The sequence below is a fragment of the Penicillium nucicola genome, assembly GCF_028828085.1.
Source record: "Penicillium nucicola strain IBT 29836 chromosome Unknown utg000001l, whole genome shotgun sequence".
Classification (NCBI taxonomy): Eukaryota; Fungi; Ascomycota; class Eurotiomycetes; order Eurotiales; family Aspergillaceae; genus Penicillium; species Penicillium nucicola.
In genome coordinates this window covers 1625849-1642564 of record NW_026643125.1, presented here as the reverse complement: position 1 = coordinate 1642564, position 16716 = coordinate 1625849, and the positions used below count along the sequence as shown (strand labels likewise).

The window sequence follows — 16716 nt, the reverse complement described above, 5'->3', positions numbered from 1 at the left end:
TACACAACCAAACCGCCACTTCAACTCGCAATCCCTCCAAACCTCCCCAATAACAAATGAACAGGTCCAACCCGTCATCTCATTTCTACGCAATGTACAATGGAGCGCAAATACCACTTCTTGCGTGTCTGCTTTCCTGCTTTCAACCGCCCTTCTTCCCCTACTATTTTTCAACTTCACTTCTTGCTTATTGCATTTTTCTCCCCCTTTTTCTCCCTCTACCTTTCTTCATCCCTTCACCCTTCAAAATATTCATCTATCCTTAGCTCGTTCTATCTTCCTGATGCTTGTCGAACCATTTCTATCCGCATGGCTGTGTTGAAAGTGTACTCTTTCTTATCTGTATCTGTTGAGTTCGAGGTTACTTATCTTGTCTATTATGCTTATCAATGTCATTGATGTGGATGGATCTGTTTTGCATTTCGGGTGAAGAGAGTCGTGTTGTAGGCTAGGTTTGTATTTATGTTAATGTATGTGAAAATACACTAAGTTATTGACTATTGTCTATGATCAACAAATATATTGTACGCTCGAATGTCGAGTGAGAAATAATAAACATATATCTGGTCGTCGAGCCCCAGTACTGATCATGTCGGAATACAGCATGTTTATAGGTAGATAGATCCCAGGAATATATAACGTGATATTACTTGGTTTAAGTACTTTGGCTACCGAAATGAAGAAAGAAAAATAAATGGATCACAGCACAAGCCAAGTACTCAAAATACTTTTTCTTCCTCAATTACTATCAGGACTAGGAGGAGAGACGAGGAAAAAAAGGATGGATAATGGACAGGACATGGGCCACGAACACATAAAAAACAACAGAGAAGAGGGAATATTGCTGCGCTGCGGACTTTCGATAAGAACAGATGAATGAGGGGAAGGAGAAAAGAGAAAAGATGCAGTTCACAGGACCCCCGGCCGCTGTTGGTGATGTGATAGAACAAGTGACAGCGAAAAGACGAGGTGCTGAGGCAGAGTAGTCAACGGATGAAATCCGAGAACGTCACACCGAGGGATATCGGGGTAAGAAATCCAGCTTGATGTAACGAATCTTGAGTGCCTGCGTTGCGCCCATCGTTCGTAACTGAGGCGCCGCAGTCTATGATGAGTCGGTCCGTCCCCAGAGAGAGAAGAAGAGAAAAAGAAAAAAGCTATTAACGTGAATAAACTGTCAATATTATCCCCATAAACAAAAACCAACTTGGTGCCATAAAGTCCAGGTTGGCACAAACGGTATCACATTGCAAACCGGGGCCCCGCTGAATGAGCCGCATCTTCGACAGGGTATATCTAGGCCTCTCCAGCTGCCTCGCTGACATTGCCCTGACTCTGCTGTTCGCGCTGCATACGGGCCTCAATCTCTCTGAGCTGGCTCTCGCGAGCCAGCAGCTCCTGCCGCTTCTCGGCAATCTCGCGCTGTACCTTGATCTCAATCTCACGCAGCTTCTCCTCCTCGCGGCGGAGCTGCTCCTCCTTGAGGCGAACTGACTGAGATGCAAGGTCCTCGGGGTTCATGGTAGAGTCTTGGGGACTGTTCACGAATGAGTTAGCAAAGTCGGGATATGAAACCCCGGGACCAGAAACATACGGGATGGCACCGTCGACGCTCTTGCTGAGCTTCTCGGTACGGTAGTTCTCATAAAGGAAGTCGTGGGTGATCTCCTTCAAATCAGCCAAGTGGCTGTGCAGCAGAGCGCTGCGGATAGCCAAGAAATCAGAGTGACGAGGGTTCTCAACCTCGACAACACCCCATGGGTACTGGCGCGCGCGCACTTTCTTGTTATCAATCTCGACGAAATCCTCGGAGCCAACAATGGCAAAGGGCATCAATCCACGGAGCTCGGCGTTCTCCTCAACGGTGTCCTCATCATCCTCCTCGATATCGTAGGGGAAGTTGTAGACGGGGATGCGGTAGTGTTCAATATCCTCCATAATCAGCTTCTTGGACTCGGCCAATTCTGCGGGAGTGAGGGAGTCGGCCTTTCCGATGACAGGAATAACGTTGACACGGGGGGAGAGGCGCTTCATCAATTCGATGTCGAGTTCACGGAGACCGTGACCGGTTGGTGTGATGAAGTAGAGCAGAACGTGGACACGGTTATCCCTGAAGCGGGGGTTACGCTTAATACGGGACTCCTCTGCAAGAATGTCATCGTATTGGCGCTCGAGGTACCCGACAATCTCGCCGAAGCTGTCCAAAAGTTAGCCAAAGAACTGATGCGTATTGCGCGCGGTATACATGCCTGGCCTCATTGTCAATCTGGTCACCGAATCCGGGGGTATCGACGATGGTCAAGGAAATACGAGTTCCCTCCTCATCGAGTTCGAGCTCTGCAAGCTGTTGTCAGTCTTCATAGCTCACTCTTGACGCCATGCGGGGAACGGTTCAACTAACCGACAGTGACGGGCTTAATGCGGACACCCTCCTCGATGTGAGCGTTGGCAGCATCGTCGGCATCCTTGCCCTCCAGAACCTGCTTTCCACAGAGAGTGTTGACGAAAGTTGTGCGACCTGCGAAAAGGAGATGGATCAATCACCATTCTGACTTGACTGCGTGTCGAGGACATTACCTGTTCCACTGGCACCGCACACCATCACACAGAACTGAATTCCCTTCTTGACATTCTTCTTGCGACGGATCTTCATCTACCCGGACAAAGCGCGGGCATGCAATTAGCTCGGGGAACTTTTTCGAGGTATGGGAAGCAATCAGAATAGGGGAATGCACATACCGCGTTAAGGGCCGACGACATATTGGGCTAGAGAGTGAATGAAACAAAGATACAGCGAAATGAAGAGGGCTAAAGCAAGTAATATGAAGATGGGTGAAACTTGCTCTCCTGAGTCTGGAGAGAGTAGGGGGGGGGGGTGTGGGAGGAAAGACAGTTCATGTTTCCCCCTTTCCCAAACAGGCGGCCAATCACGGGACGTGCATCTTCTCCAGTCTACTTTACTTCTACCACCGAGCTCATGATCTGTCACAATTGATAGATGAAATTGGCGGGAAAAAGAATTGAGAACTATTGAAAGTCATATATTGAATGACTGAGCTATTTGCATCTACATAAATAACCATTTGAGTGCTGAATGGAAGATACGCAGCACTCAGGGGTTGATGGAGTAGTGGGTCGCTGCTGGCCACCGTATGATTACATAATGTGCTGCCTGAGGTGGCTTGCCCGCATCTTATCGTCTCCGGGGAATCCTATACTGCCAGTGCCCTTGAACACCTTGAACACCTTGAACTGATGGTTCACTGGAGGTTTGCTTGAGCTGTGAATTTCTTACTCTCCCTACTCTAGCTATGCTTGGTGGACACCTTGATCATGAACACGCGCCAGGTCATAGATGAGTCCATCGGGCCATACTCACTGTCTGCGACATTCAACCATGACAGTAGTTGTTTCTCCGTGGGCTTAGACACTGGGTTTTGTGGTAAGAGATACTCAAGCAGGATTCCAGCTCCAAGTGTGCGCTGTGGTCTAACATGAAGTATGGAGTTGATGCTAAATTTACATGGCGCAGTCTTCAATTCTAACCCATGCGAGCTCAAAGTATCACGAGGTTAGTATTTGCTTTTCAGCTCGGCGCGTACTTGAATCGCTATCATACTGAAACTTTTGCGCTACAGATTTCAATGCAGGGATCGGGGTGGCAGAGATGCTAGGCCAGTCAAACTACCTAGCAATCGTCGGGGGCGGAAAGAACCCCAAATTTCCGCAGAACAAGGTGCGCAGACTCTAGAATGTGGCCAGACCATTGGATACTCATCGATCTTACTCCAGTTGATAATATGGGACGATGCAAAGCAAAAAGCGGCTATCACCCTTGAATTCCGCACCTCGGTCCTCGGCGTGCGCCTCTCCAAATCGAAGATCGTGGTTGTGCTATTGAATAGTGTCCATGTTTTTGCATTCTCCAATCCTCCGCAAAAGCAATCAGTCTTTGAGACCTCAGACAACCCGCTGGGGCTGGCCTGCCTTGATCAAAAAGTGCTGGCCTTCCCAGGCCGGTCCCCAGGACAGGTCCAGATGATAGAGCTAGAGACTGGCAACATCAGCATTATTCCAGCGCATAGTACACCGCTACGAGCGATGTCCTTGAGTTCAGATGGGAAATTGCTGGCAACAGCAAGTGAAGCGGTAAGGTCTTATAGGCTGCGATGATCTACGGGTAGTCATTGACATTTGCGCAGGGAACTTTGATTCGGATTTTCGCTACCGGAAATTGTACAAAAATGGGAGAACTGCGACGGGGTGTCGACCATGCAGTGATATTCTCAGTTTCTTTCTCACCATCCAATAACTTGCTGGCAGTGACCTCCGACAAATCGACACTCCACATCTTTGACATTTCCCATCAGCAACATGTCACACGGCGCAGCCAGTCACCGGCACCCGCGCCTGAGGAACCAGCTGCTAGCCACAAGTGGGGATTCCTTGGCAGGATTCCCCTTCTGCCTCGAGTCTTCTCGGACGAATACTCATTTGCTAATGCGCATTTCGAGATAGGTGGAGAGGCCACCCAAGGATCCCATGTGCCACCGATTGGATCTTCAATAGGTCGACCTCAGAAAGGCCTGATTGGCTGGTGCGATGATCTGACACTTTTGGTTATCGGGTCGGGAAGAGACGGTCGTTGGGAGAAGTTTGCGATTCGGGAGGGCGAGGAAGGCAAGAGATATTGTGTCCGGGATGGTTGGAAGAGATATCTTGGTGCCGGTTGACGTATGGAACACGACCAGTTGATCTCAGGACCTGGTATCTCCTACCCCAAACCCAAGTGTTGCTACACGTTGTCTGCAATCAGATGACCTAGCACCAGCACCAAGCTCGGATTGCGGACAGTGGTTTTCAAGAACAACGAAAGCTGCAGTAAGGATACCAGACGACGAACATGAATGCAGCGATGTACATGATACCACAAACTCGAGAGTTAATAACAAACAACCCATAGTAATGATATATGTCTCAACGACGACGATCATGTCTATCCCGGTCACTTCGGTGTCTTCGGGAATCTGGCGAGCGCGATTTCCTCGATGATCGATCGCCCCGTGACCGTTCTTCTCTTTCAGATGATCTGTAGCGAGATCGCTTCTCCCTATCGGGAGAGCGATCATCCCGATGCCGACGCTCACGCGGAGAACGGGAACGGTGACGACGGGAACGGTGATGCCGGCTGGAGCGTTCTTTACTGTCGTGGCGTCGTCTAGATTTCTGGCTGCTGTTCCAGGCCTCGATTGCGCGCGCAACCTCTTCTTTCTTCTCCTCAACAAGGAACTCCTTCATGGGATCTTCCTCATCATGGTTGCGAATCAAGTCGTCAAGCTCCTTCTCTTCCGTCAAGACTGGCCGTCCTTCTTCCTTTTCGGTGATCCGCCTCCGGCTGCGGTCATCATCCCTGCCCTTGTTCTCGGTGGCAGCTGAGTCTCCCATAAGCTTGGCGACGTTGTTCTCCTCTTCCTCTTCTTCATCATCCCGTCGCTTGTAGCGCGCATGGTCCACACGAAGCAAGCGTCCCATCACACTTGCACCTCCGAGGTTATCCACGGCTAGATCTGTGCTGCGCTGATCTTCGTACTTGAGCCAAGCGAATCCTCTGCTCTTGCCCGTCTCCTTGTCGCGAGCTAGTTTAATGTGTACTGGCTCTCCGTATTGCGAGAATATCGCCACAACATCTCCTTCAGACAACTCGAATGGAAGCCCACCGATGTAGATATAAGCTGTGTCTCGGTAATCTGCGTGCCATGATGCCTCTGGGGGTCTGTAGGCCACGGTATTGTTAGTCAAGAAAAGAGCTTGGACAAGCTGAGCAGAACTTACATGGAATTTTCAAGTTCGCGCTTATTGAGCGCCTGAATCTGGCGAATGGAATTCATGGTGAGGTGGGAGAGGGAAAGTTGGAGCGCAGAAGTTGGAGAGAGGAAATGTGGAGCCGCGGAACCGTAATAATTGTTTACGCTGCAAACCAACCCCCTGCTCGATCGAAGACGACGTGGACAACCACCGACTTCTTTGGTGTGCGCTTTCTTCGACGGCCTTTCGCGAGCGGGATTGCTACTAGCTGAACCGCCTACAATTGGTCCCCCACCCACACCCCTCGGATTCCCCTGACACCTCTTGCACCTTCACCTCGACTCAACATCTCCACACGCATATCTCCCTGTGCTACGACATAGACAGACGCCTGGGTGAATGCCCTCTGAGGCAGGGTGGGACGAGACCAAACGATGTCCTCTAGTCCGCACGGGTCAAAGGCGGCCGGAACAAACAGTCGACCGACAAGCAAAGATGGCTCCAAAAAGAACATTTGGTCCTCTCTATTAGACAGCGTTGCCAACGGAAAGAGATTGCCTGAGAAGAACTTGCTAGTGCTAGGTGAGTGAACGTCTCCATGTGGCATTCCATGTCTACTCGCGCTCATTACTGGCCCCGTGTTTTGATTGTTGGACATGCCACTAACAGCTCAACGATAGGCGGTACTCCGGAAAGCCAAAGGGAATTTTTGGAGTCTTTCTCAGCAGATCTCTCAGATGGCTCCGGCTTAGTGAATGAGAAGCGCAAAGCTAAAGGGAAAACACCACCCATTGCAAACCAGTTCGCGCTGGGTTACACATATCGAGATGTCCTTGATGCTGATCAAGAAGGTACATGAGAACTACAACCTTCTTATAGTTGTTCCCATGCTAACAATTATACTGCAGATACTCTGGCACGCGTTTCAGCCTACCTTCTGTCCGAGCCCTCGCTATCATTCGCACCCCTCCTCAAACCACTCCTGACCCCACAGTCCGTGCCGGAAACGCTGGTTGTGATCCTTATGGACTGGTCTGACCCATGGACATGGATTCGAAGACTTAGAGAATGGGTCCGTCTTTTACGTACAGTGCTTGTTTCGCTTGACGATGAAACCAAGATCGTTATGGAAGAGACAATGACGGAGTGGCGCGATCGCAAAAGGGGACTAGATGCCAACTCTGCGGCTGCAGGCGGCTTGTCGACTTCGGGTGGCCAGGTCACGATACCACTCGGACCTGGTGAATGGGATGAGGGCCTTGGTATTCCAATGTGTGTTGTCTGTCAAGGGGTATGTGGTTCCACCTTTGAATTTGGCTCCAGCGGCCTTTGCTGACAAGAAATTTGATATATCCAGGCGGATAAGATTGAAAAATTGGAGAAGGGACATGGATGGCATGAAGAACAGTTCGACTTCATTCTTCAGTTCCTCCGAACCATTCTCCTGAAGCGTAAGAGCACTTTTATACACCGTCTCTAACCGATCAAGTGAAATAATCTCTAACCCCATCTAGACGGTGCCTCACTCATCTACACCACCCCATTCCTCGCCAACTCTCTTCAGAGTCTGATCCACTCTTCACTGGGTATACACTCTCTTTTGAAGAGACAATCATTAAAACATAATGTGATCGACCGTGACAAGATTCTGGTGCCAGCTAACTGGGACTCATGGGGTAAAATCCGAATCATCCGAGAAGGATTCGACATGGAAGGCGTGTCAACCGCATGGTCAATCGAGATCCAAGACCCTCCTGAACCAATTGATCAACCCCCAGAGAACGATAATGGCCCCGGAGAGGACGGCACAAGCGCCGTAAGAGTCTTCGAACAAACAATCAGCGACCCCAAACGAGACAACAGCATCGCCCATCCCAACAGCAACAGCAACGGAACCAAGATCGAAATCGAAACTTCCGATATCCAAGCCTTCCTCTCCAGCCAAGTGGAAATCCTGGAAAAGCTCAAAGCCGAAGACGAAAAGGACCGAGCAAATCAAGCAACCCCCCAACTGGAAATGTCCCCAATGGACGACGAAGGCAAAGTGAACGAGCACATCGGTCCTGTACAGTTCAACATGGGAGGAATCCAAGTTGACGCCGATGATATGCTCAAGAAACTTCGGGTAAGACATCCACCCAGAAGACCCCGTCGCCCGCCCCCACCCAGACGTTAAGCTAAATTATTTATTTACCCAGGATCGCGAAGCCAGTCGGACCCAAAAGAAGGAAAGCCCTATTCCCAACACCGGCGACGAGAAAGCCCACAACCAAGCCCTGGCCAACTTCTTTGCTGGCCTCGTCAAGAAAGGCGGTGCCAGTCCCCGTGGAAGTCCTTCTGCTTGAATGGTCACGGCCCTCGTGTAATTTAGCTCTTTATGCGTACATAATTCGGAGGCATAGACTATCGTCCTGTGTACTGGACTCGATGGTTTGATAGTGGTGAATACGGGTCTTAGATGTTTTTTGGGGTGTGGAGGATGCTGGTCGTTATGATTTCCCCTGGTTTTGGAGATTCTATGGCTTTTCTGCCGGTGTTAGATAATGATACCAATATGAAGACTTTGTGATTTTTGATTCTAGTTGTGTACTTCGTCTTATATATGCTTGCCCGTCAGTTTACCAGAGCGATTGTGCATTAATTCTAATAGAGTGGCAGAACATAAGTTTACCAAGAAGAACAAACCAACAAGACTTGATAATTCGTTTTCATACAAGGTAGATCAATATACATACAGAAATGCAGTCCTTGCAATCTCATCATTCTCCCGTTTTGCAACAGAAGTCCATATTCAATAGGTCAACCGAAACTAAATCACAATACAAACACTGAACAAATGAAAACAATCCTAATACCCACCCCGCTGGTTACCAACGTTAGATTGCTCACTCGAGCGGGTGACTCTAGGATCAAGTTTGTTCAATGGATCATCATTCTGAGCACCAGATGCCTCTCGCGCGCCAGAGGTGTAACTACTGCCACCAGCAGCACTACCACCAAAGCCCGAGTCAACCCTGTTATCAGAGCCCAACTTATCGTATCCCTGCTCGCCTTGCATGCCCGTCTGGCAGGGCATGGTGTGGCTAGTAGCAGAGTGGGACTTGTGCTCCTGCATAGAAGTGCTGTGGCTTTCCTCACTGGTCATTGGACTGTTACCGTACTCGCCAGGTTGGGGCTGGGTCTGGGACCTGTTTTCCTGGGTGGATTTGTTATAGTCATCCTCGACGTTCTCGTGCTTGTCCATGCCTGACGACAGGTTGCTGGGAGGGTTCATAGCTCCGCCGCCTCCGCGTGTGCTGGCGCGATTGTCTATATATTTTCAGCTTGAGCTTTGGGTTTTGGGGCTTCGTTTCGACCTACCCATGCCACTGCTAGTGCCTGAGGACATGTTACCCGTGTTGCCGGAGGGGTTCATGGTGCCTCGTGTACCACGGTTATCTAAACTATTAGGTTGGAATTCTAGCTTCAGAGCTTGGCTTGACTTACCCATATCGCTGTCGACGCGAGGATCCATCTTGTTGGCCATTCTAGACTCATGTGGACCAGCGTTAACGTTGGAACGATTTCCGCCCATTGCTCTCTGTTCATAATCGCCAGAACGGCCCTGGTTGCCCATTCCACCAGTAGTTGGGTTGGTTGAACTCTGGTTGTCTACAATACAACGCTTAGCTTTAACTTCAAGTGTTGGAGTCAGGCTTAGCTTACCCATATCGCTGTCGACGCGAGGATCCATCTTGTTAGCCAGCTTCGAATCGTGCGGACCAGCGTTAACGTTGGAACGATTTCCGCCCATTGCTCTCTGTTCGTAATCGCCGGAACGGCCCTGGTTGCCCATTCCAGTAGTGGCTGGATTAGCTGAGCTTTGGTTGTCTATAACCCCAATTAGCATTTTCATATAATTAACTAACCCAAAGGAACAGTAGGTCTCCAGGGACTCACCGTTGAACTTGGAGTCACGATAGGCAGAACCAGAGCCGTAAGGGTTGTTAGAGCCCACGGCAGACGATCTGTTCTGGTTCATACCATGCTCTGTGCCTGGGACATTGGAAGTTCCCTGGTTGTCCCGGCCAGCCTGGAATCCGCGGGCTGTATCCTTGTCATGATCGGTCACGGCTTCCTTGACTTTGTGCATAAAGTTCGACATGGTGAATAATTGGTTGTCAAATAATGATGTAGTAAAATATATAGATATCGTAAGATGATTCCGTCAATCTCGGGCCATTAACAGACTTATATGTCAGACATATCTTGCCTGAAACTCGTATTGAATCGGATCGTATGGATATCCAGTGACGACATTATGAGGAGTTCATATGGATGGAAAAACAAGCTCTTATAGATACTGACCTATGGAGTGGCTGGATTTTCTAGTATTCTGACTTGACGGACAGGTTCGGCGATTGTTTGGGCGAAACCTAGGGCGCTGTGAATGTCATCTGCTTGGGTGTCGTCATTTCCGCTGTATATAGATCTGGGGAACACGAACGGGGGTTCCCATTCCATGGTTCACCTCTTTCACGGATTGACATTCAAGTTTTCTTCAAAGCTTGACACATTACAGAAATCAAGAGTTGGAATAAAGGAGCCTGGCTTTGAGCCGTGGAGATGTGGTTTAGGGAGGAACGCCTCACCCGAGAAAATAGGGTAAGCGGACCAGGGTGTGCGTCCGATCACAGCTTTTTGTGCACTACAAATTACTGTTAAATCAATCTAGTAGATAGTCCATTACTCAATATATAAACAGACAATATAGCAACACAGCCCCTGACTTCAAATTTACACCTAAGGTATAAATAATGAATCACCAGTTCTCCCAGACAGCATCCGGCAAAACCTTTCTCATAATACCCCAGTGCTCCAAAGCACTACGGTCCTGATACTTGTGTAATCTACCGACCTCCTTGTCCCATAGGAGAGCTCGACCAGCCGGGGGGTAAGAGGCAAAGATAGCAGGATCAAGCTCATGCTTAGGAACAAGGTAGCTTTCACGAGACTTGCTGCGCAGATAGTCTGCCTGGACAGGGTCACGGAAGCGAAGAGGGGTCTTGGCACTCTTCTTGCAAAACAAGACCATGTTAGTGAAGTCGGTGCTCTCCTCAGATCCGACGGGTGCTTCTTCGCGGAAGATACGGCACGATGGGAAGACGGCTCGGATGGTGCGGACTACCAGGCCTGTTGGGTAAAGAGTGAGATCTCCGGCGTAATTCTGGGGTTGATTTGTTAGTACATTTATACAGTAGGACGTGTAGCTGAATTGGTCTTACAATGGCAATAACACCGTCGTCCTTCAGAAGCGCTTCGAGGCCCTCGAGGAACTCATAGGTGAACAGTTCGGCGGGCTCGGCACCACCAGTGAACACATCGTGAACGATATAGTCGTACTGGATTGGCTGAGGGGCAGATTGGGCCTTCTTGACGTATTTGACGGCATCCTGGATGATAGGAATATGGTTCTGTGGGAGATTGAAATATTCAACTGCGTACTTGTGCACGGTAGGGTCAATTTCGACGATAGTGGTCTCAATACCGTGCTTGATGAGTGCAGCAGGGGTTGTGCCAATTCCAAGTCCACTGTCAACAAGTTAGTTTGTAGACCTTCATATTTGCTGGGCATTCTTACATGACCAATGCCTTGCTATCGGCATCGACGCGGGAAACGCCATGATCAGGCTCAACCAGACGGACAGCCTCGAGCATGGCGAAAACAGCGTAAATAGGATCCTCTACCTCGGGACGGTAGCCGGGAGCTGACTTGGTCCATTGTCCACCGAGAAGACTGTGGTCGCAGCGCATAACTCGGAATCCATCATTGTGGTTATCCAACACAGAGATGTAACCTGTGGTGGACTCATGACGTGCGACAAGGGAGTACCCTTCGTGTTCAATGGCAGAGTTCACACCATTAATTCCAGCGAAGTGGACGTTCGAGGTGAAAGAAAAGATCACGGACGGAATGGCTAGAACCAGCAACTTGGATGGAAGGATTGCAGAGTAACACACCGCAAGAATCATCTGCATTCCAACCCTGGTGAACAGGAAGGTATGGCCAACAATCCAGTGCAAGATTGTGTTTGCAACGTGATCTCCAATAGAATAGAAAAGGTAAGTGCCCAGCAGAGGAATGTGCTCAGCGACCACGTCGCCCTGTGACTCGAGTCTTAGACCCTTTTGAATTTGCTTTCCGGCATAGGCCACTGTGAGGAGTACCAGAGGGTAATAGCCACACAGCTCTGTGATGACCGGACCGAGTGGGTTGCCCAATGAGGAGCTCTTCTGCTTCATGAAATACTGGAGAGTTGGGACCCAGAATGCCAATACAGGGAGTAGATAGCCCCCGGCACGACCAAGACGTCTGACAATAAAGTCTTTCAAAAACCATCCGGCTCCGCCAAAGACGGCGACACCGTAGGCATGGAAGATTTCAGCAGGCAAGGATCCATATGTTGGAGACAGGATCAGCTTGGAAAGGGGTGAGTAGAACGCAAGAATGACCAGCAGAGCCACACCGGAACCAACTCGCCGGTGGTCGGCCTGCTGTATGAACTGCTCGACAGAAGGCATGGTTTCCAGCTGATGCAGCTATGGATGTTGGTGGCAAGCGCGGAATCAGTCAAGATAGCGCATCTGTGAGCTTGTTAGCACCCGCAACTGTGGCCTGTTCTCGCTTTAAGAGACATTCAAAGCTCAAGAGGCTCCAAATCATTCCAAATAGATCATTGACTTACATGTTTAACCCGGCCAGAAATCAATGTCGAGGTTGAAAAAAAAGTTACGGAGAGAAGCTCTTTTGCCGCCGAATCCCGCGTTCCCCAACTTCATCTCCCCTCCACTTTCTGAAACACACCCCCAAGATGCCACTTTTCCCTATGGATTCGGGGTTTACAGATCAAGGCGAATCCAGTACCCATAGCCATGCTGTCACAGTCAAAAACCGTCGCAAACGGTATCTGGACCTGCACCCAGAATACTTCTCGGCGGAGCTCGAGCTAGCCGGTCCGCCTGCTCTTCCCATTGCCAGCTGATACAAATGGCTTGATCTATCGCAGGATCTAGCTGGCAAAGGTTATAAACAGAAACAAAAACATGGTGCTAATCTTGCCCGACTTCTGTACAGACCCGTTACTCTACGATCGCCTAATACGCCGATTTCAGACACCGCAGGAAAGAGAAGACGCAGGGCGGGCGAAGGGGTTCTCGGGCGTCCTACAAGCAGACCTCTTGCGATCTGAAGCCAGAATTGATGCAATCGCACACCCAAATCCTAATGCCGAAATGAGCTATACCCGTGGCCCCGATGGGGAGATTCTTGCTGAGGACCGTGATGAAATTCCTCCCAGCAAAGAAGAAGGCGAGCGCCGCTGGCAGTGGGAGATGGGCTTGCGATTTGTGCAGGGCAATGACTCGGATTTTGATTATAAGGCTGTCGATGAGAATGATGAGCTCGATGACTGGTCTGATAAGCAGAATGAGTACTTTGAGGATGAGGAGCCTGAATGGGTTGTTGATAATACGCGCGGGGAAGATGCTCGCCCCAGTCTTCAGGGTGAAACTGGTGTTCAGGATTTCTGATTCCAGAGGAGTCTATGGCTTCTGCTCATACTCCTGCAAGGAAGTTGAGCACGCTCCCTCGCTTTGAATGCCCGCCATGATAAATCTGAAACTATATCTATCTGAAACTTTATCTACGCGGTTCGTTCTGTTGCCATCTTTAATTTGGCGGACCAACATTCCTTATGGAAGACAACCTTAATGAAGCATTAAAGAATTTCTAACGCTATAGGAATTCTTTAATATCCTCAGGAATCTGTTGAAGAAGGAAATACTGTAGCACAATATTCGATACTCCATTTATTTTTGATAGTCGGAATCACCAGATCACCAAATTTCCCCAAACCAGTCCTAATACTGCATGCAATAGGCCTAGTCTGCATATCATATTTGAATGATCGGAAATTTGATAATGATGTTACGGATGTATGTTTGGGGACGTGTTACCATGAGAGATAAAGTCGACAAGGACCAAGTATGCGACATTTCCATTCACCCAGACGTAGAGACAAGACAGCGTGTGGCTTAAAACAAACCACTGTAGCTGAGATAGAGCTGAAGGCGACACTGTCGCGGCGGGTGTCCTATGCTCGCTCAGCACTAGTCCACCGAAACTAGCTTCGTAGTGTATACCACGCTTTCATGCACTCGCTGCCTTGAGAGCTAAAATCTCCAGAGCCTTCTGTCGGAGCTTGAACTTTTGAATCTTCCCACTTGCCGTTTTAGGAAACGACTCCAAAGGACCCAGGAAGAAAACATATTTCGGAACTGAGAAGCATCAGCATTAAACTCAATTCTCGGGGCTTGAGATATCTCTAGGGTCACTCACCGAGATGGCTACTGAGCTTATCACGAACCCATTGTTGAATATCCTCAGCAGCAACTTTGTTCATGCTGTGCTCACGAGCTATCACAAATGCAGCCACAGCCTCACCATACCGCGCGTCAGGGACACCAATAACCGATACATCGGCAACATCGGTGTTAGCGAGAAGACAGTTCTCGATCTCTAGAGGGTGGATGTTCTCGCCACCACGGATGATGAGATCTTTTATCCGGCCCGTGATGGTAATGTATCCGTCTGCTGACATGGAAGCTTCATCGCCGGTCTGACGTCTCAAGGTTAGAAGTCGAATTATCAAGATAGGGGAACCTTGGACTTACATGCATCCATACTTTCCCAGCCTCATCCGGGATCATAACCTCTGCTGTCTTCTCTGGATCGTTCCAATACTCCTTCATGAGCAAGTATCCGCTCACAACCAATTCGCCCCGAGCCCCAATTGGCTGGGTACTTGTGTTATCTTCCGGGTTCACGATTTTGGCTTCAACATGCGGCATTAGTTTCCCAACAGAGGTGATTCGTTTGTCGATAGGATCGTCGGTAGTAGTCATGGCAGATACAGGGCTGGTCTCGGTCATTCCATAGCAAATTGTCAACTCGGTGAGGTTCAGCACTTTGTGTAGCTTTTTCATTAGTTCCGCGGGGATGCTACTTCCAGCAGCGATGCCGGTCCGAAGATGCTGGAACCCCTCATGTGAGATTTCTCCTTTCTCGATCAGACTAAGTTCCTCGAGGAACATTGTGGGTACACCGTATAAAGCTGTACACTGTTCTTCTTGGACCGTTTTCAATGCAGCACGTGCATTAAACGATTCACTGGGGAATACAATTGCTGCGCCATGTGTTGCCGTTGCCATATATCCCAATATGCATCCGAAGCAATGGAACAGTGGTGGTGGACAGCAGACAATGTCATTGGGAGTAAGAAGCATATGATCACCAATCTGAGAGCCATTATTCAAGATAGAGTGGTGGCTGAGACAGGCTGCTTTTGGCATTGCTGTTGTTCCTGATGTAAACTGGATATTTACGACATCGTGTGGTGAAAGATTCTGGGGAGGAAGTGGGCGACCATCTGCAGCAATTTGAGACATGATAGATGTGTATGGTGTTATGCTTTTGTAAGATGAATAATCCACACGGCCTTCGGAATTGTCGACAAGAACGATATTCTTCAAGGAAGGGACCAAAGAAGACTCAATCTTCAATGCGGAAAGATCTGTAACCAGTTCTTGGAGCAAGGGAATATTGCTTCGGGGTTCTTTTCGCGGAAGATTTGACTCTGCGCTTATAATAAGATGGCTTGATTCAAGATGACCCAATGCGGCAATCACTTGTGTGGCATTGAAAGAGGGATTGAGGGGGACCTGGGTTGGTATCAGACATGATCCTCGCGTGAGAAGGCGGGTTGACTTACCAAAATGGCACCCAGTTTGAACAGTGCGTATGTTGTCTATACCTGATCATGAGTATCTGCCTTCCAAGTGTATTGTGACTGTTCATACCACCGCGTATTCCATAGAGTTGCCAAGCATGACTCCAACCCGCTCTCCCTTGCGTACACCCACCGACTCGAGTCCTCGAGCAAGCGCATTGCTCCTACTGTCCAGCGAGGCATAGGTTACTCGGTCATTCTGATGCTTTGAAATAACACTGGTGGCATTTTTATTAGTTTCGAACTTCAATTCCTCGGATTGGAGATCAATTCTCACGCTGTTCTATCACCACATTCTGTCACCACTTTGGCAAAATTTTCTCCGACTGTAGACTCAATTAAGGGAGGCTGTATTGAAGTGATCAATCAGAATTGATTCAGTTGATGCTGGCAATTGAGATTACTCTCAAGAAGTGGTGACCTACACTTGATGGGCCTCGAGCATAGCTCTCGGTCAACAGTCCTCTTCTGGCTAAAAACAATGGATGAAGGGTTCTCTTTCCACCGCAGTTCAGCTGCCGGCAGCTGACACGAGCCCTGAAGCCCAAGCCCACGAGAATCCTGCTGAATCCCATCTTCGTATCCCGGTTCTATCTCGTGATTACCGCAGGGGCATAGTTTGCAGGGATGCCTTTCGAGAGTGTATAATGATGCTGGTTGTGGATATTGGAAGCTGTACAGTGAATAGGTGTATCAGCTTAGATCAAAAGAATATGTAATCAGGCCAGAATCGTGAGTTTTGGGGAGTTGAAGATGGGAAGTGAAGCTTTCCCCGCAGTTTGCTCGTGCGGGGGGTCGGGGTCCTGCCGAGGTGACAACCGAAATCTTCCCCTTCCAACTTCTCAGGCACCGTGGAAGATGTAATAGTTAGCCTAAAACCAGCCTTAGCGTGTGGTATGCTATGATCAGGATGAAATTTTGAGTCTGATTGTGATTTGCTACTTTATATCAATGCCCTTTTGCTTCGCATGAAACTACTTCCTAGGTCATAATGTATAGTCCCTGCAATGACCCAGCAAGAACTTTAGACCACAGAGGCCTTAATGGTACTGTTGATGTGCCCAACGAGAAGGAAAGAAGTGGC

General features: G+C 49.1%; 8 protein-coding genes across 8 annotated transcripts; 3 read left to right on the top strand and 5 right to left on the bottom strand.

Annotated features, from left to right (window-relative positions):
• Nucleotides 1-1202: 1202 nt before the first annotated feature.
• aspA (uncharacterized protein) lies at nt 1203-2760 on the bottom strand (the record flags this gene model as incomplete). The annotated part of the gene is made up of 6 exons (XM_057123058.1): nt 1203-1537; nt 1595-2197; nt 2250-2337; nt 2402-2518; nt 2578-2653; nt 2740-2760. The coding sequence occupies 6 exons, from the start codon at nt 2758-2760 to the stop codon at nt 1297-1299; spliced, it is 1146 nt and encodes a 381-aa protein (XP_056988791.1). The 3' UTR covers nt 1203-1296.
• Nucleotides 2761-3333: 573 nt separating this feature from the next.
• Nucleotides 3334-4733, top strand: N7511_000632 (phosphatidylinositol-3,5-bisphosphate binding protein HSV2; the record flags this gene model as incomplete). Its single annotated transcript, XM_057123057.1, has 5 exons — nt 3334-3442; nt 3533-3571; nt 3639-3736; nt 3793-4149; nt 4203-4733. The coding sequence occupies 5 exons, from the start codon at nt 3334-3336 to the stop codon at nt 4731-4733; spliced, it is 1134 nt and encodes a 377-aa protein (XP_056988790.1).
• A 244-nt stretch (nt 4734-4977) lies between these two features.
• Nucleotides 4978-5888, bottom strand: N7511_000631 (IST3 family RNA-binding protein; the record flags this gene model as incomplete). Its single annotated transcript, XM_057123056.1, has 2 exons — nt 4978-5773; nt 5833-5888. The coding sequence occupies 2 exons, from the start codon at nt 5886-5888 to the stop codon at nt 4978-4980; spliced, it is 852 nt and encodes a 283-aa protein (XP_056988789.1).
• Nucleotides 5889-6221: 333 nt separating this feature from the next.
• On the top strand, nt 6222-8150 carry N7511_000630 (dynein family protein; the record flags this gene model as incomplete). The annotated part of the gene is made up of 6 exons (XM_057123055.1): nt 6222-6387; nt 6486-6656; nt 6714-7096; nt 7163-7256; nt 7320-7930; nt 8004-8150. Coding segments are annotated over 6 exons (1572 nt in total), but the record flags the coding sequence as incomplete, so codon positions are not given.
• A 503-nt stretch (nt 8151-8653) lies between these two features.
• N7511_000629 (uncharacterized protein) lies at nt 8654-9949 on the bottom strand (the record flags this gene model as incomplete). The annotated part of the gene is made up of 5 exons (XM_057123054.1): nt 8654-9114; nt 9166-9243; nt 9292-9456; nt 9511-9675; nt 9745-9949. 5 exons carry the CDS (start codon nt 9947-9949, stop codon nt 8654-8656), a joined length of 1074 nt encoding a protein of 357 aa, XP_056988787.1.
• A 657-nt stretch (nt 9950-10606) lies between these two features.
• On the bottom strand, nt 10607-12366 carry N7511_000628 (spermidine synthase; the record flags this gene model as incomplete). The annotated part of the gene is made up of 3 exons (XM_057123053.1): nt 10607-11011; nt 11070-11376; nt 11426-12366. The coding sequence occupies 3 exons, from the start codon at nt 12364-12366 to the stop codon at nt 10607-10609; spliced, it is 1653 nt and encodes a 550-aa protein (XP_056988786.1).
• A 290-nt stretch (nt 12367-12656) lies between these two features.
• N7511_000627 (uncharacterized protein) lies at nt 12657-13374 on the top strand (the record flags this gene model as incomplete). Its single annotated transcript, XM_057123052.1, has 2 exons — nt 12657-12798; nt 12920-13374. 2 exons carry the CDS (start codon nt 12657-12659, stop codon nt 13372-13374), a joined length of 597 nt encoding a protein of 198 aa, XP_056988785.1.
• A 619-nt stretch (nt 13375-13993) lies between these two features.
• Nucleotides 13994-16077, bottom strand: N7511_000626 (uncharacterized protein; the record flags this gene model as incomplete). The annotated part of the gene is made up of 6 exons (XM_057123051.1): nt 13994-14121; nt 14183-14462; nt 14518-15564; nt 15615-15650; nt 15703-15850; nt 16058-16077. 6 exons carry the CDS (start codon nt 16075-16077, stop codon nt 13994-13996), a joined length of 1659 nt encoding a protein of 552 aa, XP_056988784.1.
• Between the last annotated feature and the right edge of the window lie 639 nt (nt 16078-16716).